Here is a 24932-nt window from a genome sequence, read left to right on the forward strand (position 1 = left end):
TTTAGATTAGATGATGAAGCACAGAGAACAAATAATGTTTTTTTTTTGAAAAATTGCTGTTTGTCTAGGGTTCATCACATATCTAGATGAATTATCTTTTCAATTAGTTTGAGAGTTTTGAATTTTTGTGTGTACGGCCAACTCAGAAGTAAATAGGGTTTCTTTTCAGTAACTGTTCCATTCCTTAATAAATGTATACTTGGGAGCTTTCTCTTAATTCATGTTTGGGTTTCTAAATACTCTAAAGGATCATGCACACCTTTGAAGATTAGCTTAACAGCGTTTGAGTGGGGAGTTCACAGGAATGGAGATTTAAACTGTTATCTAACTGCATCTGCAGTCAGCCACCTGAGGGAGCCCCAGCCAGTTTGCTGGTTTGAATCTGAATTGAGGAACCTTTTCAGGAAGCCATATTTGGGCTTTATTAAAAACAGGAAGTATCTCGATCTGTCTTTCTGTGGGGTTTTTTGCTGCTTTTTTTTTTTCTTCTCTAAAGTTTAACTTGATTGTTGTGTTATTTAGGCTCATAAAATGGATAGGGAATGTGGTTAAAAATAGGTGAGAGTATTCCAATAAAATAGATAACTGTGGAGTTGAAGTCTTAGCTGTTGGCGTTGGTTTTGGTCTCAGCTGTTGGTGCTTTGGCTTTAGSACAAGAATATCTAAAAGGCTCAAGGATAAACAAAACACTGAAAATCTGGAATACCTTGCCAGTGACAGCTGCATATGTGAAGGGCTGAAACTGGGAGGTTGTGGGGGGATTTCTTGTGTGTGGGTTTTGGGGKTTTTTTTGTTTATTTTTTTTCTTTCCAGGCCTCTGATTACTTTTCAATATTTTTCCAGCAAGAAGACAATCCTTAAAGCCAAATACTAATAATTGTGTAATGTAGGGTTGGATTTCTTTATTCCCCACTACCTGAATATCTGGCTATGCCTTACTTTAAGAAGGCTGCATGAGCTTTGCTCTGAACATGCTGACACTCTTCTTTCTGTCTCAAGTTACCTGTACCAGATAGCWCACCTGGGGGATGATGATGAGGAGCCAGAGTTTTCTTCTGCCATGCCTCTTGAGGAAGGAGATACCTTCTTTTTTCAGCCACGACCTCTGAAGAACCTGGTGCTGGTGGACGAGTTGGACAGTTTGTCTCCTATTCTGTGTTGCCAGGTATGTTGCCATCAGCAAGTTCCCATTTACTGTATATGTAAGTAAGTGGAGTCACCAAAGCTATGATATCCCAGGTTTCCACAAGTACTTTTCTAAGTAAAGACACATAGAGAAATCAGCAAAATCTCAGACAGATGCCTGTGATTGGTATCTGGCCTAGCAGCTTTTGTTTCTTTTGGAAATAAACATGTATCTAAACACAGGTGTCAGCCAGCAATTCTGTGCTGCTTCTCTGTTGGTTGTCAGACCAGTTCTTTCCTTAATTTGGGTAAAATTTGACATTATTTCAGGGCAGCAGCTGCAGCACTCTATGATGTCTTCATAGCTTTTGGTGTTTGAAAAAAGTGTTCTTAAAGTAGTAGTGTGATGTATATATGGTTTTGTTTTATTTACCCTTTCCAACATGGTTGTTGTTTTGATACTTTTTCTCCACACAGATAGCAGATTTGGCCAATGAAGACACACCCCAATTATATGTGGCATGTGGTCGGGGGCCTAGGTCATCTCTGAGGGTTTTGAGACATGGACTTGAGGTAAGACATCCTGCACTTTAGAAGAACAACCTGAGAGATGAGGGCCCTGTGAGGAAGTCCTTGAAATAAAGTTGCAGAAATGAAGGGGTTCTTTTGCTGTAGTCTGGAGAGCTACTTTCTCTTGCTTCTTGGAGAAATAGAAGGGTTGTACTGTTTATTCTTACAGTCTCAAAGGCTTTTTGTTTACTTGACTTCAACAACCTGCATTTTGTGTCTCTTCTAATACTTGAGTGTATTGAGCCTGGAGCATTCCTGGTGTCTGCCAGCTGCTGCTGATCTCTGTTGGGGGCAGATGACCTTGTTTTAAAGTTGATAGTTCAGAGCAATAATGTTGCCATATCATTGCTGAATATATTCTGCCCTGTAGCACATCTGGCATGGGTTGAGAGCATCAGAATTGGGAATTGTTAGCTTTCCTGCCCAGTTGTGGGAAAGCTTAAAAATTGCTGGTGGTTTGGTTGCTTACTCTAGYAAATGTAAACATCTGTTTGCAAAAGAACCTTCTTCCTGTTTACTCTTAGGTATCCGAAATGGCCGTCTCAGAGCTGCCTGGTAACCCCAATGCTGTATGGACTGTGAGGAGACATGTTGAAGGTATGCAGTATTTTCCTGAAGCACAGGGAAGTCATGTTTTGTTTGTTGTTTTTTTCTGGTTTTCTGTGTAAGGAGATAGGAATGGTGCTGCGTGATGGTTGTGTGCCATCCCTAGAAATTATGGTCTGAGTCAGCAGCCACCTGCTTGTCTTTAGAAGTTGCCCACCCTCTGGTCCCCTRGAATTGTCACACTTCCTTTTGACAAAGAAGCAGCTGCCTACAGCTGCATCCATCACCCAATRTGCTGTGTCAGCTGTACATTTGCAGCCTGAAGCTGCTGAGCTTCTCATGCTTTCCCATAAGTTTTTGCCCRTAAGTTCTTGCTCAAACATGAGCAGGCAACAGCTATTCTTGTTGGAGCATACTCACTGTTCYTCATGTATGTGTTGACAGCTGCAGTAATCAGCATTTTGTGAGAGACTGGGACACAAATTATTGAACAAAGATAAAAAAACGTGCAACAGTGTCTATATTTTATTACTTCCTTCTGTGCGTATCTGTGAAAAAAACCACTTTGGGTTAGAACACAGTCCCTATTCAAAACCTAGCAGTGTGGAAAATGATGGTGATTCCAGGAAGGTTGAGATTTCATGTTGGCAGAATGTACTGGATTGGGGRTTTGGTTTGTTGTTTGGTTGGTTTTTTGTTTTTTTGTTCTTTTTTTAATTTCCTGATCTGAAATAATGGTCTTACTAAAGTACAACAGGAAATGTAGTCCATTGTCCTGCCTTTCTCTTGAAGGTGAGAACAAAGTTGCACGGAAACACCTAAAAAGCTTGAAGAGAATCTGTTCTGAGTACTGGCAGTCTGAGGGATTTCCAAAGCACTGCTTTGTGTAACTCTCACAAAGACTTCCCTAGGTTTATGCAAAGGATCTAGAAAGGCCAGATTGTTGCAGTAGAGGCCTTAGCTTGCTCTAGTGACATGATACCTTGTATTTGAGCAATGTGTCTTCCTGGGAACCAGTAACCCCATGGGAATTTCAAACACTGCTGTGGGATTTACCCTGCCATGTGAGACCTGCCAGCAATTCATGTACTCCCCAAGGAATGTGGGAGGAACTTTGAACATGAAGTRCCTTCATGTTCCCCAGAAATAAAAGGGTTAAAGTTCATACGAAAAAATACATGCTTTCCTAAAAAGGGCATTCCAGATTAAGACACCTTTTCTCTAGCATTCTGGAAGAGGAGTTGGTAAGATTTGCTCCCTGTGAGGACTGGAAGCTTCTGACATAACCCCACAGTTTTAAAATATTTTCTCTTGGCWTTCCAGAAGAAGATTTTAACTTTTTAGGAGGTGAGGACCATTATCTGCAGGAAATGGACCAGTCTTATTGGCTCCTCTTCTTTCCACCTTATAAATTCTTAGGTTTCAGAATGATCATCTCCATGATTTCAGAAAGGCTGTAGCTGCTCCCTGAATACAGTTTAGAGTTATGTGAAACTCATCCCCAATTTCCAGCTCTTGAAATTCAGAAATTATTGTAGTGGGTTTTAATCAGAAAGAGTGCAGAACCTTTTCAAACATGTATCTAATCTTGAAGCTGCCCTTGTGGGCTCAGTTTGCAGCGTGGGGTTGYCTGGCTGTGCCTCGATGCTGCAGTGTGCATGTGCTGCAAGGCCTCAGTAAGAAACATCCAGGTCTGCAGTCTTCAAAGCAAATACTAACCTTGGCTGGTACGTGGTGATACTCACTACCAATACCAAGCCTTTTTTTTTCTTCCACAGGTGGCTGGTGGTGGAGGTGCTGATCACCACAGGTGTGTACCTACTGCTAGGGGCTACTGTACAATCCCACAGGTTAASCACAAAGAATCCCAACAGCATGGGGCTACATTTATGCTAAACACTTCAGTAAACAAATACTAGAAACTGGTGTGTAGTTGAGGATTGTTGCCTTTGAAGTTCAGTAGCTGAGGAGTAGAAAATAGATCCCAGTCCRTCTTGCAGTCCTTGGGGAGCAAAACAATCAACTGTGTCTCTGTGGGATGGTYAGTTCTTGCTAAAATTGGATGTGTATGTTCCAGGGGTATTTTCAGCCTTCTTGTAGATGAAGATTAGGCTCCCAGCTGCTTTTTAGAGATCTCCAAGAGTAAAACATCAGGTGTGCTTAGAGCACTTGTAGATATTGCTGGCATGGGCACGTCCTATAGTTGTGGAATTCRTCTGCCCGTGAGACAGAAGTGGATGGGATTTGCACCAAACCTTCTCTTGCAGTTGAGTATCTGTGGATGTAGCTGTGTGCTGTGCTGTGTTGACAGATGGGAGCTGGGAGCTAAGAGTCAGCAYTCCCTACCTGGCACTCTTGCTGGAGGAGCAATGYGCAGTGAGTCAGCACTGTGGAGWCGCCAYGSYGTAGTAAACAGAAGCCCAGGAAAAYGTGCTGTCATCCCCTGAGAGTTTAACTGAGAGTGATCCTGAGCTCTGCCACTGCTCACCAGTTTGTTCACTGAACTCTGATTTAGCAGTGACTGCATTTGTATCAGAGCAARTTCAGATGCTGCAGAGCGTGAGAAAACTGTCAGGCCTAGACTGGSACATAAGAATAGAATCCTCATGGACTACTCAAACTGAATCCATGACAAATAATGAAAAGCATGATAGTGTAGATTTCATGGGCTGAAACGTCTTGTTTTCATAAATGGTGACGTGTGCGTGAAGCTGCAGAAAACTTATGATGCATGCATAAGAGAACAAGTCCAGCTGTGGTTCTTCAAAGTCATTAAAATGTCTCYTAGTGAAAGGAGCTGACTGGAGCAATTAGAACAGTAATGAACATCTCTGAAGTCTTGTGTCTGCATACAAAATGAYGTCTCAGTTCAAAACTCTGGGGAGCCTGATGTTTTGCTGGGATTGTGCAGAGCTGAGTAGATACCTTTTCATATTAAAATCTATAGATCTTGCCTTTTTATGAGAACACTTCTCAGTGTGCTCTAGGGATTTAGTTCTCTTAATTTCAACTAGGCTGCTGTATTTTCTAAACCAAAATTGTATTGTTTGAATCTAGATGAATGTGTCTTATTCACTAACTTAATTCTGGTAAATCAAACCCTTTGTTTCAAAGGCTCCAGCAGAGATTCATTAAGCAACACAGACTTCAAGCAAAAATGTACTTATYAGCATTATTGACACAGACTTAAAGGCATGTTCTAATACAAATGTAAGCCAATGGAAAGAAAGAGCTAAAAAAGTAGTAAGAGGTAGGAATGAGTTTTCATTTAGAGTAGGACTAAGGGAATCTGTTTTGTTTTCAAATGGGAGTTCTTTGTCCTTTYCCAAATCACATGCTTAAACCTCCAGCTGGGACACAGTGGTTTATCATGAGAATTGACAGCCCCCAGGGAGGAAGGCAGCAGCTCTGAAGTAATTTGGAAAGCAACAGTGGTCTTTGAAATGGAATTCTTAGAACATCCTGTCTATGGGATATTTATGAATCAACTGTTTAGCCTGTGAACTGCTAGAAACTCCATGATCGAGGAATTCTTGTAAACTTCTGGTGTTGAAAAATTGGTGCAAGTCTGTAGGAGAAGCTGCTGTTCACTGTAGAAGATAAGCAGCGTGTGTCTTGCTGARCTCTTAGTATCTGCTGTTAATGTTGGAGGAATTCTCCTGTTAAGCCAAGTGTTCAAGTAGTTGGCGTTACTGATTGGGTTCTGTGTGCACGTTCAGTTCTTGCTTTCTAATTCCCCCGAGTGGACTGGTTCCTGTTTGTGAGGTTTTGGAGCTGTTGAAGGTTATAGGCTGTGACCATCTAATAGAGTAGTAACAGAGTTCATGCCACAGATTGCTGTTGGAATTGCTTTAGTTAGACAGAACTCTTCAGTTTGATCAGAGCTGTGGTCTGTATACCAGATGTTGCAGAGAAGAACGATGGTTTTTTTTTTGTTTTTTTATTTTTGACTTGCATATTTTCAGCTGTATGTAAGAACTTTTTGTTACAAACGTGACACAGCAGGTTTGGCAATGCTTCCCTCTAAACAGGGTGGATAAGAAAAGGATTATTAGTTCTTGAAGCATTTGTTTTGGTTAACCCAGTTTGGGTTCTTTAAGCTGCTGCATCATATTTTGTAAGATGAGTGAGTTCTCTCCAGTACGAGTTCTCTTTTCCTTTTCTATTAAAGTTGTTGGCAACTTCTCCATGTCCTCCATATTTGAAAAYGATGGAGAATCTCCTTTCAAAGGCAGAAACTGTGACAGGTCTCTTACACCCTCACCTCCACTAGATGTGCTATGGTGCCCATATGTGCTAAGCTTTGGGTTGAGTTGGGTTAAAATGAGGAATTTTCTTTTTAAGAAATAGCACTTGCATGACAACAGCAGCAGAAGTGGAATTGCTTCTCTGAGGCAATCTTATTTCTCTTCCAAGGCTTCTGGCTCCATTTCCCAATAGACTTCATTGTTTCTGTTGCTTTTGTTATTCTGTTTTAATGAGCCTGTCCTCTTCCCCTTCTAAGACCTATTGCTTTCTGCAGAATGAAAGCAGACAGCAGTAAACTGGGACAATCCCTTCACCCAGTCCTACTACCCTCATTTCCCACAAAGTTTCCCTATTTCCAAATGAGCTCTTGAGATTATTTTAATTAGCCTAGCCTCCTCCATTCCAAACTACAGGAGTCTCCCAGGCTGTCCCCTTTGGGACAAGCCAGTAYTGGAGATAATAGAGCAAGTACTGACCTTTAGTTCTATTGGGATAAAYGATAGTATTGCAACCATCTTAAAAATGTAATTGTTTCTCATCCCAGGAGACTGTCAGTGGGAACAGAAGCCAGCTGAGGTTCTGGAGGAGGGTAGAGCAGGTTTAACCCTGAATTCTGCTGCAGTGCACCCTRATTGTTCTCTGCAGCCATTTATTGTGTGGCTGCTAGATTGAGATTGTGGTCCTGCAACCTCCTGTGGTGCAGCATCTGTGGTGTGGTTTCTGCAGATAGRTTCCTTACGTTCAGATTTTTGGGTAGAGTACTTTGTTTTACTTCATTGGGTGTTAAATCTGGATTCAGCTCCTTGTGTGAGATGGGACARCTGTCTTAAAGGTTTCTAGAACTTGTGCATTCTTTGAAAAAAAATAGACAAGAAACTTGCTTGCCAGAATCCAGAGTATTGTGAATTGACTCTGGATCTGGATCATGGTTTGATCCCTGGCTCAGTCTTGCATTGTTGGGAGTCCAGCAGTGGCTGGCTTTTGGACAGTGTGTCCTAGAGCGAACTTGTGGCAGCAATACTGTCAGCAGCTGTAATTATCACAGGAATTTTGCTGAAGAGTAACTGCTAGATATTTGTCAGACTGCTGATTGTGTTAGGAAGCCTTGCATTTATTAAATTAGCACTCCTTTTTTCCCTGTCTCCCTTGACCAGATGAATTTGATGCCTACATTATTGTGTCCTTCGTAAATGCCACACTGGTGCTGTCTATCGGAGAGACTGTAGAAGAAGTGACTGACTCTGGATTCCTGGGTACTACACCCACATTGTCCTGCTCTCTTCTTGGTGATGATGCTTTGGTACAGGTAATGGAAAGCTGCTTCTGACATGTCTGCCACTTTCAGCTTGCTGCATGGGATGTGATTTCTACACTAGYGCAATGTATAGCTAAAGATGTCACTTTGCAGAGAATGTCGCTGATTCAGCCCTTCCCTTTTTGTATCTTGCTAAGTGAAATTGGACCAGTTGAAGATGGTCCTAATCTCCTTCAGTAGTTCCTTGAAAAGTTTGAAAGATGCAGTGCTCCCAACTGGTGTGTATCTTCCTGCAGGTTCAGCCTGGTGCATAGCTGGTGGATCACTGCTGCACGGGATAGTGCTTGCCTTTGGCTTCTGCTGAATCAGAGACACCAGTGAAATGGGAGTTGTGAAGGGATGGTAAACATGGAATTGATGTGACTTTTTTTTGCTTCAGGTTTATCCAGATGGGATCCGGCATATCCGAGCAGATAAAAGAGTWAATGAGTGGAAGACACCAGGGAAGAAAACCATTGTAAAATGTGCTGTGAACCAAAGACAAGTAGTGATAGCACTGACTGGAGGAGAATTAGTTTACTTTGAGATGGACCCGGTAAGTGTGTTGATGTTGTGAATGAGTTTGAAAGAGWGAGGTGGGGGGTATGCCAGGGATTGATCCTTGATCAGACCTGCAGGAAAGGATTCAGTAGWAAAGCATCCTTCTAGAATGGATAGATAAAGCCCTGCATGTCAAGACTGTGTCTATCTGAGATTATTTAATGGCTAATTAAAGTCTCCAAAGCTCATAACTGAGGCTGAAAATTGTGTATTTATATTCTTGCTSTTCTGGTTCTTCCAATGGTAGCTGAAATAAATTGTTTGAAAATTGTTACATTGTTTGTATAACAAATCCAAAACATTATATTTAAAAACAAAGCGTGTAATTAATAAGTCATGGTATTTGTTTCTCAGTCAGGACAGCTGAATGAGTACACAGAGAGAAAGGAGATGTCGGCTGATGTTGTTTGCATGAGTTTGGCCAATGTTCCCCCTGGGGAGCAGCGTTCCCGGTTCCTTGCTGTTGGGCTGGTGGACAACACTGTCAGAATTATTTCACTTGATCCTTCGGTGAGTAGCTCTGCAATTTTCGCCCTTACATTGGTTTGAAATATTCAGAAGGATACTCTAGGTGTGGACTGTGTCTATACAACCTGTCTTTCCTTATTCAGGTGGRTGAGCAGGAATGGGTAGTTTGCATGGCTTTTCTCTGCTGGTTGTGAGGAAACGTGGCCCTTGATCCTTCCCTGTAACAAACGTGGGAAGCACTAGTTTTGTTTTTTTTTTAATCTGGACTCACCCATGCCTCTGRAGGTTCACCTGATGACTCACAAAAACATTTTCTTCTTCTGTTTTGGGTGGGTTTTTTGTTGGGTTTCCCCCTCTCCCTGTTTATAACTGTACTTAAAGCAGACTCATTCTGCAAGCAAGATGGCAGCAAAGCAAACTTATCATTCCTATACCTGCAGCAGATGAGTTGTTCAAAGGTGGTTGCCGTAACCTAAATTTTGCTCAGGTCACTCCATGCAAACAGTGCTAGAACAGTTTGGAAGGATCCAGTTTATCTTCTCTAAAGCCCAGGCTGGTACCACTCCTGCTTGCCAAAATCCATACAGCCAGCATCTATTGTGACTTTTTTTCTTTTTTTCTGCGCTGAGTACTTCTTTCTGGAGATCTAAAAAGGGACCTTGAATCCTGTCTTGACATGCTTATCCTTTCTGACTGATGTGGTCCCTCTCCCCTGTCTCCCCCAGGATTGCTTACAACCCCTGAGCATGCAGGCACTGCCTGCCCAGCCCGAGTCGCTKTGCATCGTGGAGATGGGTGGCACAGAGAAGCAGGACGAGCTGGGGGAGAGGGGCTCCATTGGCTTTCTGTACCTGAACATTGGACTGCAGGTGAGGGGTTGGTTCCTGCCTGGTTCACACAGGCATGTCTTGAGGAGCTTTCACTGGAAAGGTGGATTGTTAAAATAACCCTGTCATCACGCAGTGCAATACAAAGCCTGACTTCCCTCTTTGTTACAACATGCTTAACAACCGTGACTGGGGAATTCACTGTGGGACTTWGTAGAGGTGTGAGTTTCCCCATACATTCCTCGACTAAAGACTAGTCAAAAGACAGCATATTGTCCCAGATTTTACGWAGGACAGACTGCTTTTCCCATTCAAGAAAGAGGGCATATTTTAAGAAATGCTTTGGACTTTGGGTGAAATGTTGAACAGCTCTTCAAACACTGGCTGTAGGGCAGAGTATCAGACAAGTAACTGCCCACAAACAGGTTCTGCTCTAATAACTCTGCTGTTACACAGTTTTTTGTTAACATTCAGTACAGACTCTCTGATCTTTGACCAAAAAATGTTGTTTTGACAATTTGACATGTGGTAAAAATAATCAGCACAGTTTAGGTTCTTCCACATGCYTCAAGTTTGATGTCAGAATGCAAAYTCCTTTTAAGTAGAYTGAGTTTTTGGRTAAATCCTTTGTAYCAAGAGGGATGGGGATCTGGAATTCACCCTCAGGTTTTTATGGCTTATGTGATATCCTAAAGTCCTTGGTCTGTTTTTTATTTTGGAGGGGGTCCTTTCTACCCTCTAAGACTGTGCAGGAGCTGTGTTTTCTTTGCTATTAAGAGTGTGGCTGTAGGGGAGGGTGTTCCGACAGCTTGGAAAACAAACAGCTAAATCTGTTTGAAGAAACTGCCTCTCAGTTGTTTTGAATTATGCCTGTAGAAAGTTATTTCTTACCTGCAATCTGRAGCTAACTTTTTGTTTTGCTGATGTCAAGAACGGTGTGCTGCTGCGAACTGTCTTGGATCCTGTCACTGGCGACCTTTCTGACACCAGGACCAGATACCTTGGCTCACGGCCTGTCAAACTCTTCCGTGTCCGAATGCAAGGCCAAGAGGCGGTAAGGGAGGCGAGCTCTTGCAGGGGTGCAGATCCACTCCCCAGGCACTGCATCCCAGGTTTTCTTATGGGTGGGCAGGGTGGGGAAGTATCCCTGCAGCACAGCAGGACCCTCTGGGTAAGGGTGGGAAGTAGAATGACTTCATTATGGCGCCTCCTGGCTCGCAGCTTGTTCTTTCACAAACAGCATTACTTTTATTCCCCTTACTACTATATAGTGCAGCCCTGACTTCTCTGAACTAGGATTCATCTGACCCWTAGGCTGTGTTTACAGTGTGCTTGGAGAGCTCTGAGCAGATTCTTGGGCTTAAAAACACATCTTGCCTGCTTGAGTGCACAGAGAGATGGAGAGAACTCTGGGCAGAAAACTTATCCTTGAATGCTTGATGCAGTGAGTGGCTTTGTCCTTGCATGTTGGGAATGGCTCAGCCAAGGGCTGGACAGCTGCCATACATGGTTCAAGGAAAATATTTGCAAGATTTGGCATAGAAGGAAGAATGTGTTTCATCAGAAATGCCATTTCCAGCCCTTCTGATGTGGCACAGGGGAAATCAGCCACCCCCTCCTTGACTCATTTTTGGATGACACCTTCGGTGTTGAGAAATACTGCTGATCAGTGTAGAGAGCTGGATCTGGGAATTTGATCTCCGCTGTAGTGTTAAGGTACAGTGGGTGAATCTCTTCAACTTGCTTCTGCCAGCTGTAAATTGGAGATAAGGAGCTTTGCAGCTCTAGCAGAGAATACCTGTAGAATAACTGACTGTTTTTCTGCTTTGAGATCAGTGCTTGTCACTCAGGGAGAAACTAAGGTTGCAGTGAAACTTATTAAACCAAACGTATAAAGCTGAAGAGTTTGGAAGTTAATCTGCTTCCTTTGTTTCCCATAGCTTGATKGAAAATAGTCTAGTGATGATTTTCAGTAAATTTCACTAAGAGTGCTACAGCATTTTGATTGTGATGAATAAGCAAATATTTCTTTTAAAAGACCTGTTCCCATTAAAACAAACTATTAAAAAAAAAAAAAGGAGATATGACAGTATTGTTGACCTTGACTTTTCCATGTAATAGTTTTCAGTGCACCTCAAGTGGAGTAGTGGTTGTCTTGATAGTGCTTTAAAGTTCCTCTTCATGCCATATGCAATTTCCAGATAAAGCTGAAAGCAAGGGSATGTCTCCTCAGGTGTGCTCTGACCTGGGTGGGATCTGTCTGCAGTGGGTAAGGTGTGGGCRTTGTACATCCATTCCTATTGCATAAAGTGAGCTTGCCTCCATTCCCAGACMTAATCAGTTTGCTGCCTGTCTTTCCCAGGTGCTGGCCATGTCAAGCAGATCRTGGCTCAGTTATTCCTATCAGTCACGTTTCCACTTGACTCCCCTGTCTTATGAGACACTGGAGTTTGCGTCTGGTTTTGCTTCTGAGCAGTGCCCTGAGGGCATTGTGGCCATCTCCACAAACACATTGAGGTAAGCACCAACAGGGAAACAAATGCTTCTGGGCTGGGATGCCAAGCAGGTGAAGTGGTGGTGAATTCCACCAAACACTCAAAAGGAAAGAGAATAGTGACTTGACTTGAAAAAGACTTCTTGATTATGGATAATRATTTGATAGAAACACTTAGATGTGTTTCAGAAAATAGGCAATTTAAGGAAAGTTATGCTGTCAAAAAGAAATGGGGTGTGTTTCTCAGATTCGTATTTTCTAGATTTTTTTTTTAATAATAGTATAATTCAAGTTATTCTGAAATTCTCTGATCCTTAGAGAGGGAAGGTTTTAATGAATGTGAACCTGTTATATATTAGGATCTTGTGATTTGTGATCTGAATTGGTTGCTTTGCAGGAAGTAAACCACATGATTTAAGAAACCAGAGGCTTGACAGGGATGTGTTTGTTGCCTTTTTTTAAGTTCAGCTGAGATGCTAAAAAGAGAAATGAAAATAATGGACCACGAATTCAGATGCTGTGCTGTATGCAYTTAAACAGGCACTTTTTTCATATCGGTCCTCATTGAAATATTACAGCATTCATTGCTTTTAAAGGAGTCATTCTTTCTGGAAAGACTTGTGGTTTTTAGACACCAAATGCCAGAAGAACTGGCATTTCAGCTGGCAAGTCACTGGAAGAAAGAGCTGGCATTGCGTTTTTCRTACTCTTTTTAACTAAAGTGGCCTCTGAGGGGCATTTGATTACGTGTCAAAGTCAGTGTCACATTTAAATTCAGATGATGTGTTCCCCAAATGTGCACTTTCCTTCTTCCATGTGCTCTTTGTCCTTTTGGGATAGACTTTCTTCAGCACTGCTCAGAATGCACCCTGAGACAGTGAGAGCCCTCAAAGGTCTTGTGCTACAGCACACACCTGCACTCCCATTTTAGGATATTTGTTTTACTCTGCTCTCTGGTGCTGTTTCGTAGTTGCTGTCTGGCCTGAGAAAGATACTGCTCCTCTCTAGCACTAGCCAGTTTCACAGACAGAAAGTTCAACTTAGTTTTGTTCTCTTGGACAGCTGTTTTTAGACCCTGTTCAACMTATGTCACATCTTTGTCCCCCAGGATTTTGGCACTGGAGAAGCTGGGAGCAGTCTTCAACCAGGTTGCCTTCCCGTTGCAGTACACACCCCGAAAATTTGTCATTCACCCTGAGAGCAACAACCTGATCATCATTGAGACAGACCACAATGCTTACACTGAGGCCACCAAGGCACAGAGGAAGCAACAAATGGCTGAGGTAATTGGGGTGGGGGACAGGTACACACATCTGTTCCYCAGAGAGGACTTCTGCGGCTGGAGGTGCTCCCTGCTCATTAATTCCCAGCTGCCATTGCCTGCAAACTTTTCTGYCTCAAAAAACAAATTTCAGCAGAAGGCATAGCTTCCCAGTGCTCCTTCCTTTGCGTGTTGTTCAGGCATGTTTGAAGAACCATCTAGTGGAGGATACTCRTGCTTGTGTAACACCATTTCTTTCTTTGGGATTTCTGGTTGGTTGAGGATGTTTGCATTTCAGTGGGTTGTTTTTCTTCTCAGTGTTRTTTCCAGGGTTGTTGATTTGGAGAAATGGCTCCCCAGATAACTGTCCCTTGAGCAGGACAGAGATGACACAGCCGTGCTCTGAGCTGCTGAGGCTTCCTGGGGAATAAGCTCAGGGTGGGTGGCAGCTTTGGGATTTAATGGCTTTTGTGTCTTCACAGGCAGTACCTTGCCCCAGTATAGCTGGGCTTAGGCAAAACAGGGAGGTTGTATTCTATGCAGAGCATCAGCCTGCTGGGAAATGAAATCACTGAGCTGTTCTTCTCTCCTGTCCTTTAATGTGCCATAGGAAATGGTGGAGGCTGCGGGTGAGGATGAGAGGGAGCTGGCTGCAGAGATGGCTGCAGCCTTTCTGAACGAGAATCTTCCCGAGTCCATCTTTGGTGCTCCCAAGGCAGGGAATGGTCAGTGGGCCTCTGTTATCAGGGTGATGAACCCCATCCAGGGAAATACATTAGATCTGGTTCAGCTGGAACAGAATGAAGCTGCTTTCAGGTAAGAASCATTGCCAGATGCAGCAAGAGTTCCTGCTTGTGATAAGTCTTTAGTATTTTTTTCCTTTTGCTTATCTGTTACTGAGCTGAAACCCACATGCAACATGTTATCTAGAGACTGGCTTGAAATTCCGGAAGTGATTGCCTCATGGTTAACGCTTTTGTCTTGCCTTTACTTCCCTTCCCACCCTGATCTTGTCTGCACRTGGCATTAAGAGCTGGTGGTTCTCCAAATGTGATTGCTGGACCCCTGTCCTTAAAGAACAGCACAGGGGTGTAAATGACAGATAAGAGAGCTGGGAACAAGAGAATGTGCTGTTATCTCTCACTTCCCCTTTTCATCCAGATAAACTGAGGATAGATTAAATGGAAAGGGAAGTGTTTGGAGGACTGTAGGGGAAAACCAATAACCATGAGAAGAATAGCAAGTGCCTCAGCAGRTGAAGTAGAGTTAGGTCATGTTGGTCCAAAAGGCTGACCTGTCATTTCCAACCTGTCTGAGCTATTTACTAAGCAGGAAATAACACTGGAAGATGGGGAAAGTTATTTGTACATGTCCAGGTTGGAACTGCCTTTGAAAAACAGTTTCTAGTAGAGTTTTGCACTTCACTAGGCAGTGTCCAGCTTGTGAAAGTGTTAAGTAGCACTTTGGACACTGTGAAAACATAAAGTGCTTTGGCTTATGTAACAGCTGGAGCACATGTAGGAATGTGGAAGAATGAACAAATCTACATTAAACATTTCTACAAGGAGGAAAATTGACCTCTTAAAAGGAAATGTCACTGTTGAAAGGCTGGACTCAAATTGCTGCTGGGCAGGTGCAGGTTGTGCTGTTGAGGAATGCAGTCCAGGTGTGCATGAGTGTGGTGATGACCCTGATGTCCTGGTGTGTCCTGTCATTCCCAGCGTGGCCGTGTGCCGCTTCTCCAACACTGGTGACGAGTGGTACGTGCTGGTGGGMGTCGCCAAGGACCTGATTCTGAACCCACGCTCAGTTGCTGGGGGCTTTGTCTACACATACAAACTGGTGAACAGTGGTGAGAAGCTGGAGTTTCTRCACAAGGTGAGGGGAGTGATGGGGTCATTTTCAGGTTGGAGTATCTGTTATTTGATAGAGTGCTGCAGTAATATTGCAATTCTTGGTGAATCTTGGGMAAGATCATTGTGCTGGTGTTACACAGTGGAAGTGGTCTTGGAGAAAACAGGCTGTCTCCTACAAAATTACTTGGTACATCTTTTGCAGAATTGGGGATTGAGCACAGCTCTCCCAAGAGTCCTAGTGCTACCCATCTAATTGGGTARATTGGAAGGATGCAGTGTTTTTCCTGCCCCTCTTAGGGGAGGGGAGGGAAACAGCTCTGTTTGCTTTCTGGAATATGAGCTCAGAGAGCTGCTTAAGCCCTTGTTTACAGAGCAGATTCATACTTGGGTCACTTGAACCCTGGTGCTAAGACTATCAGTCCTTGGCTGACCATGTGCAGCTGGTGTGAGCTGTCATCTTCCTTGGATGCTGTTTGATTGTGTGTAGAAATGATTAGTGACCAACTTGTTTGATAGGTCTCAGGGGCTTTAGCAAAGGTTTCAGCACAAAAATTACTGTTCTTCCCTGTGCTTCCAGCATGGCTGAGATTTGAGCAGATGARCACATGGAAAGGAATGTTGTGGCTTACTCACTTCCTACAGTCCTGATGCAGTGAGTGGGTTCTCTCCTGGACCGTGGCCTTTTCTGGTGCCACTGAACACCCACTGGGAAGTTGACATAGCTGAAGTTGTGAAATAAACTTCTTGCAGCCAAGCTGGGAATGCTGTAACTGGAAGGTCTCTACACATTCCCGTTCTTTGCTGTGACTGATAATTGTGGACTGAGTAGTGGTGGGAGATTTTTTGGCCCTGTCTGAGTTACTGAAATTTTAGACACGCTGCAGTTGTTTAGATTTATACACTTGTTTGGTGGCAGTGTCAGAGTGTCTGTGACAGATGGCTAAACTACATTCATGCTTTGTTTTAAAAACAATCTGTTGTAGATTTCGGCAAAGTCTGAAGTTTTTCAGTTAGATATAAACTGAAACTAAGAATTGAGTCAACCAGACCTTTCTCTTTTGCTGTGGGCCCAGTATGGGGTTCTAACAGCAGTCACATGCTTCAGCAGTGTGTTGTGTGTGAGTACCCAGAGCTCTGCTAGCTCCACGTGTGATATCTGCTGCTGTCAAAAGGCCTGAAAAGGACTGACCTGTTGCCTCTCSTGGAGAAAAAGATTGTGATTAGCCTTTTGCATTGAAAACCTTGGTACAGGCCAGTGAACTTCAACCATACCATTATCTGAATCTGTTCTGAGGCTTGATGTAAGGTTAGCTCTGATAATGAGGAATGAGGATTTCACAATCTTCTGCTTCTCTCTCTAGACCCCTGTGGAGGAGGTCCCTGCAGCCATTGCTCCATTCCAAGGCCGAGTCTTAATTGGAGTTGGAAAGCTCCTGCGTGTRTATGACCTGGGCAAGAAGAAACTGCTTCGGAAATGTGAGAATAAGGTACTGCCTTCTGTTCCTGACCAGAGCTGTCAGTTTGGAATGAGTGATATTTTGCAGCAGGAGTSAAACAAGGGGTTTAGCTGCTACTCCAGCCCAATTGTGTCTTTTTACTCAGTCATCAGAGCTGTGTGCTTGCCTTGTGGGTGCATCCATCCAGAGTAGTGGTGTCCTAGACCAGGCTGTTGTGCTGCCCCTCTGCATCCCATGCACACACCATTTTCCTATCACCATTCTGACAGTAGTGTTGCAAGTTCCTTTTTGTCCCAGCTCAGTGCAGGCTGTTACTGGCTGTGTGCAAGGTCTATACAGTCTGTTTCTTGGGCCAACTGCTGCAAATGTGAGCGGTCTTACCCAGATACAAGATAATTGCTGGAAGTGTTTCATTAGTTTGGGTGATCAGCAGGTGGGGGACAGAAGTTGGAGGGTACATGTGACTGCCTTGTCAGATCCCCAGAATGTTTAAAAGGGGATTTTCTCCTTGAAGTAGATGGTCCTTCTTGCTGAGCATCTCTGGTACTTTAGGAAAAGGCATTGCAGAGCATGATTTTCTAACTTCTAATTGCCTGCTCCTCCCTCTCTCGTGCAAGCTGCAGAACCTGTGCCAGTAGCTCATTACTGCACAAGAGAATTTCAGCAAGCTCACAAACAGACTGGGAACTTGCAGGGGAACATTTTTTTGTGTTGTGTGGTTTTGTTAGGATTTTTTACCCCCTAAACTCATGACTCACATGAAAAATTGAAGCTTTCCTTCTTGGGTCTTCCCTGACCATGTAGTGAGGAGATAGGGAAGCAGTGCCTGCTTGTAGGGATGCCCTGGCATCTCCAGTCATGAGCTCACCAGCAGAGCTTGTGCTCTGAACGATGTTCATCCAGAGAAGTGTGAAAGCCATGTGTGGTGCATGTTAGGTTGCACTGTACTGATGATGTACTGAGAGTGGGACAGTAGTGTGGCAGAAATGAGGGATAGTTTGGAGGAAATTATGGAAAGTGGAGAGTGAGTTGTAGTTCACAGGGGAAATAAGGTTTTATTTGGAGTAGGGTAGAATTAATGGGTTTTACTTCCATGTTTGTAGCACTGAGGTTTTGTCCTTTCTCTCTCAAAAGCACATCGCTAACTACATCTGTGGGATCCAAACCATTGGGCACAGAGTGATTGTTTCAGATGTTCAGGAGAGTTTCATCTGGGTGCGTTACAAAAGGAATGAGAACCAGCTCATTATYTTCGCTGATGACACTTACCCCCGGTGGGTCACTACAGCAACGCTCCTGGATTACGACACTGTGGCTGGAGCAGACAAGTTTGGTAACATCTGTGTGGTAAGTGTGCCTCGCTGAAGTCGGGACTTTTTGGACATGTTTTTTGTTAAAACATCCATGATTTATCTTAAAAGAATGAGAATCTGTCCTTAGCTGGAGACAACGCCCTGTACCATTGACTTGTTTTSATGGGTTGACTATTTGTCATCATGGTGGGCTGCAGTTTATCAGTTTGTTAAATGAAGCAAGTAATCTAAAGCATCAGCAAGTCATAAACATATTTCTGAAGTAGCCAGTAATTTTTGTTTACATTGCCTCAAAACTTGCTGTGAATAAACCTAGAAAATGAGCTTGTGACTGCGAAAGGGCCCATGAGGACTTGAGTCAGGGTTATCACTCTTACTTTTTCTGACTAAACCTCATCACTGGCATTTAGCTTTCTCTGTCACTTCCTCTCCRCAGTTGGCTTTGTCAGCCAACACTTCCCCACTTGGCTGGATTTCAGCAAGGGAGGAGGAAAGAATAGATGGTCTTTTTGGCAGAGCTTTGATCTCTTTCTGAAGCGTGCTCGGGTGCTTTGGAGTGCAGAGTTCAGCAAGGGTCAGATGCTGCATCTGCAGGATTTGGCTGACACACACAAATCAGTGCTCTTCAGTTTTCCTGCCCCACATCCATCAAACTGTTTCCTTAGTGGAAACYACCTTCAGATYAGTTTGACCATACCTCCCAGGGTGWTCTGCAAGTGCSAYGCCAGACAGAGGCTGATTGTGAGGCTCTGCCTATGTTTCTGAGTGATGGGCAATTGCTCTTGATACCACAGTTGTCRTGTAACTGTAAAGGCTGTTTTGGAGAGGCACCTGAATCACTTTGCTTAAAGTGTAAARTGTTTCTTGCAGAGTCCCTGTAAGCAGTCTTTCAGACAACACAAGGATTCTCCAGAGTTAACGTGCTGCTTCTCTGCAGCTTGCTGATTCTTTCTTCCTCTTTCAACACAGGTGAGATTGCCTCCCAACACCAATGATGAGGTAGATGAGGATCCCACRGGCAACAAAGCTCTCTGGGACAGGGGCCTGCTTAATGGAGCATCGCAGAAGGTAATACTTCATGGGAGGCACATGGTTATTGTAGGAAAAGAATGCACTGCTATCTGTGAAAACCTTGCAGACAARTCTTGTCCAGAAGATGTATTGGCATGTATTCTGCTCCTACACAATCTGCTGTGCTGTGGGTGATCTGTTTTCACTGTTGCTGCAAGCCAAATTTCTGCAATCACAGCTGAAGCCTGTTTGGTGGTATTTGATGGAARCAGCTCATTTTCTTTTGCTGCGTTCTCTCATTACTTGCATCCGTTTGTCCAGCTGAGTTTTGCCATCTGGTCACAGGTGGAAGGCACTTCCTCTCTAGAAAGGCATTTCAGAACTAGCAGTTGGCTGAATTTATTCTGCTTTCCTTTCTCAAGCCCTTTGATGCTCTTGTATAAGCTAAAGAAAAAACATGCTTCTGTGCTTGCCTTTCAGGCTGAAGTGATTATGAATTACCACGTGGGAGAGACGGTGCTTTCCTTGCAGAAGACCACACTGATTCCAGGAGGCTCTGAATCTCTTGTCTACACCACCTTATCAGGGGGGATAGGAATCTTGGTCCCCTTTACTTCCCATGAGGTAAGGAAGCCCAGGCATCGGGCTGCAATCTTGCTGCTTTTTGTGCACTCATCCCCAGTCAGTGTATTAATGTGCTGCATCGCCTGAAGCGCTCCACAGTGCCTGAAAACCTGAGCTACAGGAGAGCCTGTGACTCCAGTGCAGAAGGGAAGAGAAGGAATTTGCTGACTCCTGCACTGATTCTATAAAGAGCTGACAGCTTTCCTTATTGCACTGCTCTTCTAAGTCTGTGCTTTCAAGGAGCTCTTAGATGGTTCAGTGTCTGAGGAGGAGTTCTTTGGCATGCTTTTTTCAGCCTGTAAACTGTTGATGAGGCAGTGATGTTTAAGTCTGAGGATGGTGCTCTGTTTTCTGTTTGCCATGGCCTGTTGGAGCAGTGGATGCCAAGACATTCCCCACTGGAGCTGCAGCTCCACGCTGCACAGATACTGTGTGCCTCATTTCCTGGGAGTCTGATCCTGRCCAGGGTGGCTGCTTAGCTCTGCTCTGGGTGCTTCCCAGGGGGAAATGGTGAGAGGGGTAGCCATGACCTTGGTTACTGTGTGCAGGGCTGCTCTAGCAGAGCCTGCTAATCACAATCACAGAATGGTTTGGGTTGGAAGGGGCATTTAAAGATCATCTCATCCAACCCCAATGGCCATGTAATGGCAGGGTTTCAGGCAGTGCAGGAGCACCTTCTGATGGATGTTGTCTTACCYTGCTAGCAGCACTGTTGTGTACCAAGCTGTTCTCTTACCAATCCTTGATCTCCCCAGGATCACGACTTCTTCCAGCACGTGGAAATGCACTTACGGTCTGAGCACCCTCCTCTCTGTGGACGAGACCATCTCAGTTTCCGCTCCTACTACTTCCCAGTGAAGGTAGGCCCTGAGCACGTGGGATCACCTGGTCATGGGGGTGCAGGGAGTTGCTGTGGGGTACAGAGCTGCCTTGAGCCTGGCTGAAACAAGGCAAAGTTACGGTCTTGAACAAGGCACAGTTGCTGTTCAAGTCAAGGGACCCTGTCAGTAATGGCTGGTGTAGTGCCTGTGGCAGCTGGCTCTTAAATAGCTCTCTGTAAGGAGAACAGTACTTAGGAAACCAAAATAGACATGTATTAACTCCTGTAATGAGCCTCCTGAGGGTTTGTCCTAAGACCCAAGCCTGGAGGTGCTGTAGCTGCACTTCTCYACTTCCCACAGCGTCTCTGTTTTCCACCAGGAGCATTACATAGCTGTTGGTGTGGCTGGGTCAAACTGAGTGCTGCCCTGGGTTATGTTTTTTCCACCACCATTGGAAAGGGAAATCTGAGTTCAGAAACAGCTGTTCCTGCCTATTTCTGCTTTTGAGGAACTGTTAAAAGCTGTAAACKGCTAAAGGCTGTGACCAGAAGGATCCAGGGATAGGTACTACCAGAATAATGTGTGGAGAGTTAGAACACGGTCCCAGCAGCCAGGGCTCTCAGATGCTGAGGGTGRTGGTGTTCTCAAGGAATTTGAGCCTGCCTTGCATCATATACAGCATCAAAGATAGCTCCCACCTGACTGAAGGTGCCTTTGTCATCACTTACAGCCTCCCCCAGCCTTGCCAGCGCAGGGCTTAGACCCAAGTGGATCTSTCTTCCTTTCCCTTGTGTGGAAGGACTGCTGCACCCAGGCCTTTGGGGCTTCTCTTTCATTAATCAAGCTGGCCAGTAATTAATGTGATGCTAACTGCTGCTATTCAGCAGATGAGGTCACCGAGCATGGTCTTGTTTCCAGGACAGGATTAAGAAACTCCTGGGAACAAACTGTTTGTGGCCATTTTCCCCCATTTARGCAGGGTTCAGTGCCTCTGTGTGGTGTTGATTCAGTTCTCTCCTCCTTGCCCCTCCAGAATGTGATTGATGGGGACCTGTGTGAGCAGTTCAACTCCATGGAGCCTAACAAACAGAAGAATGTGGCTGAGGAGCTGGACCGGACCCCACCCGAGGTGTCCAAGAAGCTGGAAGACATCCGCACACGCTACGCTTTCTGAGCGGCAGCTGGCAGGGGCAGAGCAGCTCCAGGCTCCTCTGGATGCTCTTCCAGGCGCTGTTGGGAGGAGGAATGTGTGCTTTTTTCCTCCCTTTTCAAATATTGGTTTGGTCCTCTTGGTTTATGTTTCAAAGTAACGTGACTCCAGTAAATACAGTATCAGCTATTAGGTTTCCCAACACATCCCACTGCCTATGTGAAGGCTCCTGACATTCCGGCTTCCAGCCAGAGCAGTTCTCTCTTGGGAAGTGCCCAAGGCAGGATGCCAGCTGACCCTCAGCTCCATCTTCTTGTCCTCCCTTTCAGATGGGGGAGTCCCAGGGTGTCTTGCTGAAAGTTCTGTAGGGCAGATCCAGCTGAGTCTTTGTTGGGTCAAGTGCGGTTTGTGATTTCCCAGCGTTTTAGGAAAAGAAAGAGCTGTGGCATGATTCAGGATTACAAGTCTCCTCTTAGTAGCCAGTGGTGAGCTGCTCTGGGCTTCCACTAGTCCGGGGARCAGCCAATGGGAAGCCTGGCAGCGTGGAGGGTGTAACTGTCACACTTGTCTTGAACGTTTTCTTCTGAATTGCAAAGGGTTTTTTTGGACTTGCCATTTCTGACTGTTTTCCCTGTAAATAGAGTTTTGTACAATGTTGACTCTCTTGGGGGTGGGGAAGAGCGAGGCCTGAGTCTGGGACTTGATTTGTTTCATAATAACTTTGGCAAGAGAGTGTCTCCAAGCTGTGACTGTGAGCAGCACATGAAGAATAAAAGCCTGTTTTTTCACTACCCTGGCGCTGGGGCTCTTCTTCGTGGCAGCTGCTGCTGACCTGGCGAGAGCAGGAGGGGAGGAGGAAGAATACAGAAATGTGCACACCCTGAGCCCCTGTGCTCCTGCAGGCCCCTCRCTGCCCCCTGCCCTGCCTGGTGCTGTTCTGCCCTGGGACACACACGAAGGAGGTTATGGAGAGAGGGAAATCATTTCTCCAGCCATTGCAGAGCGTGGTTGCACTTCATTCCTGTGTTGCCCAGTGTAGCAGCTGCAGCTTTGGGAGGAGCAGCTGACTGCCAGGAGGGCTGGGGAATGGTGCCCRTCCCAGGGGCTCGGTAGCTGGCAGCAGAGGCTCCCGGTTGGAGGGCACCCACACAGCAAGTGCTTCCTGGTTCTGCTGCATTCCTCCCTGCTCTGCTGCATCCCCTCCCTGGGACCTGAGAGCCTGTGGCGTCCTGATAAGGATGCTGCTCCCCACATGGGGCTTGGAGAGGCAGCTGATCCATGGCCTGGTGCTCCCTTTGAACAGCTTCCACGTTCTCCAGTGTGTGTTCTGTGTCAGATGAGGACAAACACACCCTCCTGCCCTGTCCTTTGCTCCCATCTCTCCCGTTCTGCCTTGTCTCAACCTCACAGGCCTGTGTTGGCAGGGGCTTAACCCAGAGCTGCACCCTTTGCCTCTGACATGGCACCTGGAGCCCCACCCATCCTCTGCCAGCGGAGCAAAGGGCTTTGTGCTCCCTTCTCTGGYCTGACTGGGGGCAGCTGTGTCAAGGGAGGGGCAAAGGGGAGCTGAGCTTTGTGGGGCCCAGCTTCTCACTTACTGTGGACTCAGGGTGCTCACCCTGTGCTTTCTATCCATTGTCCTCCTAGAGGGAGTGATGCTCTGGATCAAAGGGCACTTCCAGCAGAGCTCCAGTGCTGCTTGGTATTTGTTATGCTGGTGTCCTGAAAGTGAAAGCAGGGGAAGGGATTGTATTGGGATGTTCCCAAACTGGTTCCAAGCACGAGGTCTTACTTTYTTGGACTGGAGACAGGTTATTCACCGGGCACAGCCAGGGCAAAGCCTAGAAAGGACCCACTCACTCCTCATAAGAACCCTGCTCGGTTGTGGGGAGCTGGCTCAATCCTCAGCTCCTCTTTACTGAGACAAGGAAGATTTTTTTTTTTTTCTCAGTGAGGATTCCTCCCTGCAGCCACAGGGGACCGGGTCCCGCTGCCGTGTGGGAGCAGAGCTCCCGGCACTGTGCACTGGGAACTGTTTGCCTTGGGCTCGTCCCAGCGCTGGTTTCCAGCCTGGAGCAGCCAAGGAGGGCAAACCGCCCCCAGCCCCGAGCTGCGCTGCTCGGCACTTTCCCTTGTCTTCCTCACCCCATCCCGGCTGCCAGGCTGATGAGTACGTGGGCAGGGAATGCTATTAAATGGCTTCCTCCAGCGACTGCAGGCAGCTGCGAGCAAAATCCCTGCGGACACCTGAGTGAGGAGCTGGACCAGCTCTTTCCCTGCTTAGAGCTGAGCATCTTGCCCCCAGCCAAGTGCGGGGAGGGAGGCAAGGGCCTTGCCCAAGACTGGCCAGGACCGGGGGAAGCTTGGCAGGAGCACGACAGTGGCCCTGATTCCGTGCCAGGGGAATCCCAGTGCGCTCTCACAGGCAGAAGCGCATTCCTTCCCACGCGTTTCCCTGGGAGCACTGACCCACTCTTTGATAGCCGATGTCTTTTGCTGACCCTTTGGATGCTCAGCAGCCCTGAGCACAGACACAGTGGCTCTTCCAAGGGGCTCTTCAGAGTGGTGTGGGGGAGGACAACGTCCCATGTCACTTGTCCCATGCTCCTGGTAGGAGCTCAGCCTTGAAGCATCCYGAGAGGATGACGCGGGCTTGGGCCAGAGGGAGCAGAGTCCTGCTGGCCTGGAGCCAGCCAAGAATACCTCAACCCCTCTAAGATCAGTGCTGCAGCTCAGCCCTCCTCCGGGCACATGCTGAGAAGGCACTGGGCTGACTCTCACTTTGAGTGCCCCAAAATGTGCACCGTGGGTGCTCAGCCCCGTCAGTGCCCTGGGACACARGGCCAGGAGAGCCCAGCGCACTGSGGGTGCCAGTGCTGCTAGAGGAGARCMCCCCGGGGAGAMAAGRGCTGTGCAGAGTGGTCAGCTGGGCATCCCAGGGGCGACGTGRACACCTGACCGGCTGTGGCATCCCTGACAGGGATGGCTCAGCTCCCTGCTGAGTGGAGGAGGCATGGACCGTGGTTAGACCAGCACCCCAGGGGCTCCCTGCTAGGGCAGTGAAACACCCCAAAGAGCAGAGAGGAACCCAGGAGGATGAGCCAAGCACTCTGGGGGCACTCAGATGTGCTGAGCACACTGGGGTCATCTGGCTAGGTGASCTGAGCATCCCAGGACACCCAACCTGGGCTCGCTGAGCACCGCCGGGGACACCTGCCTGAAACAGCAAAGCGCTCTGAGGAGTGGGGAGGGTCAGCCAAGTACCCTGGGGACAGCCGGCTGGCTGAGCCGGGCACCCTGGGGACA

At 46.0% G+C, this 24932-nt stretch overlaps 1 protein-coding gene across 1 annotated transcript in view; it reads left to right on the forward strand.

Annotated features, from left to right (window-relative positions):
• Nucleotides 1–22417, forward strand: part of SF3B3 (splicing factor 3b subunit 3) — a 29226-nt gene extending 6809 nt beyond the window's left edge. Inside the window, exons 9-26 of the mRNA XM_057376408.1 lie at nucleotides 1000–1165; nucleotides 1603–1698; nucleotides 2220–2292; nucleotides 7644–7795; nucleotides 8184–8339; nucleotides 8699–8854; nucleotides 9538–9681; nucleotides 10571–10693; nucleotides 12002–12156; nucleotides 13242–13416; nucleotides 14005–14210; nucleotides 15116–15272; nucleotides 16612–16737; nucleotides 17842–18054; nucleotides 18990–19088; nucleotides 19512–19655; nucleotides 20411–20515; nucleotides 21510–22417. Of these exons, the coding sequence (XP_057232391.1) occupies nucleotides 1000–1165; nucleotides 1603–1698; nucleotides 2220–2292; nucleotides 7644–7795; nucleotides 8184–8339; nucleotides 8699–8854; nucleotides 9538–9681; nucleotides 10571–10693; nucleotides 12002–12156; nucleotides 13242–13416; nucleotides 14005–14210; nucleotides 15116–15272; nucleotides 16612–16737; nucleotides 17842–18054; nucleotides 18990–19088; nucleotides 19512–19655; nucleotides 20411–20515; nucleotides 21510–21650 (2587 nt within the window). The 3' untranslated portion in view covers nucleotides 21651–22417. The remainder of the gene's footprint in view (nucleotides 1–999; nucleotides 1166–1602; nucleotides 1699–2219; nucleotides 2293–7643; nucleotides 7796–8183; nucleotides 8340–8698; nucleotides 8855–9537; nucleotides 9682–10570; nucleotides 10694–12001; nucleotides 12157–13241; nucleotides 13417–14004; nucleotides 14211–15115; nucleotides 15273–16611; nucleotides 16738–17841; nucleotides 18055–18989; nucleotides 19089–19511; nucleotides 19656–20410; nucleotides 20516–21509) is intronic.
• Nucleotides 22418–24932: the final 2515 nt, after the last annotated feature.

The sequence above is a fragment of the Malurus melanocephalus genome, unplaced genomic scaffold (genome assembly GCF_030028575.1).
Source record: "Malurus melanocephalus ecotype Western Australia unplaced genomic scaffold, MMel_1.1 scaffold_279, whole genome shotgun sequence".
NCBI lineage: Eukaryota > Metazoa > Chordata > Aves > Passeriformes > Maluridae > Malurus > Malurus melanocephalus.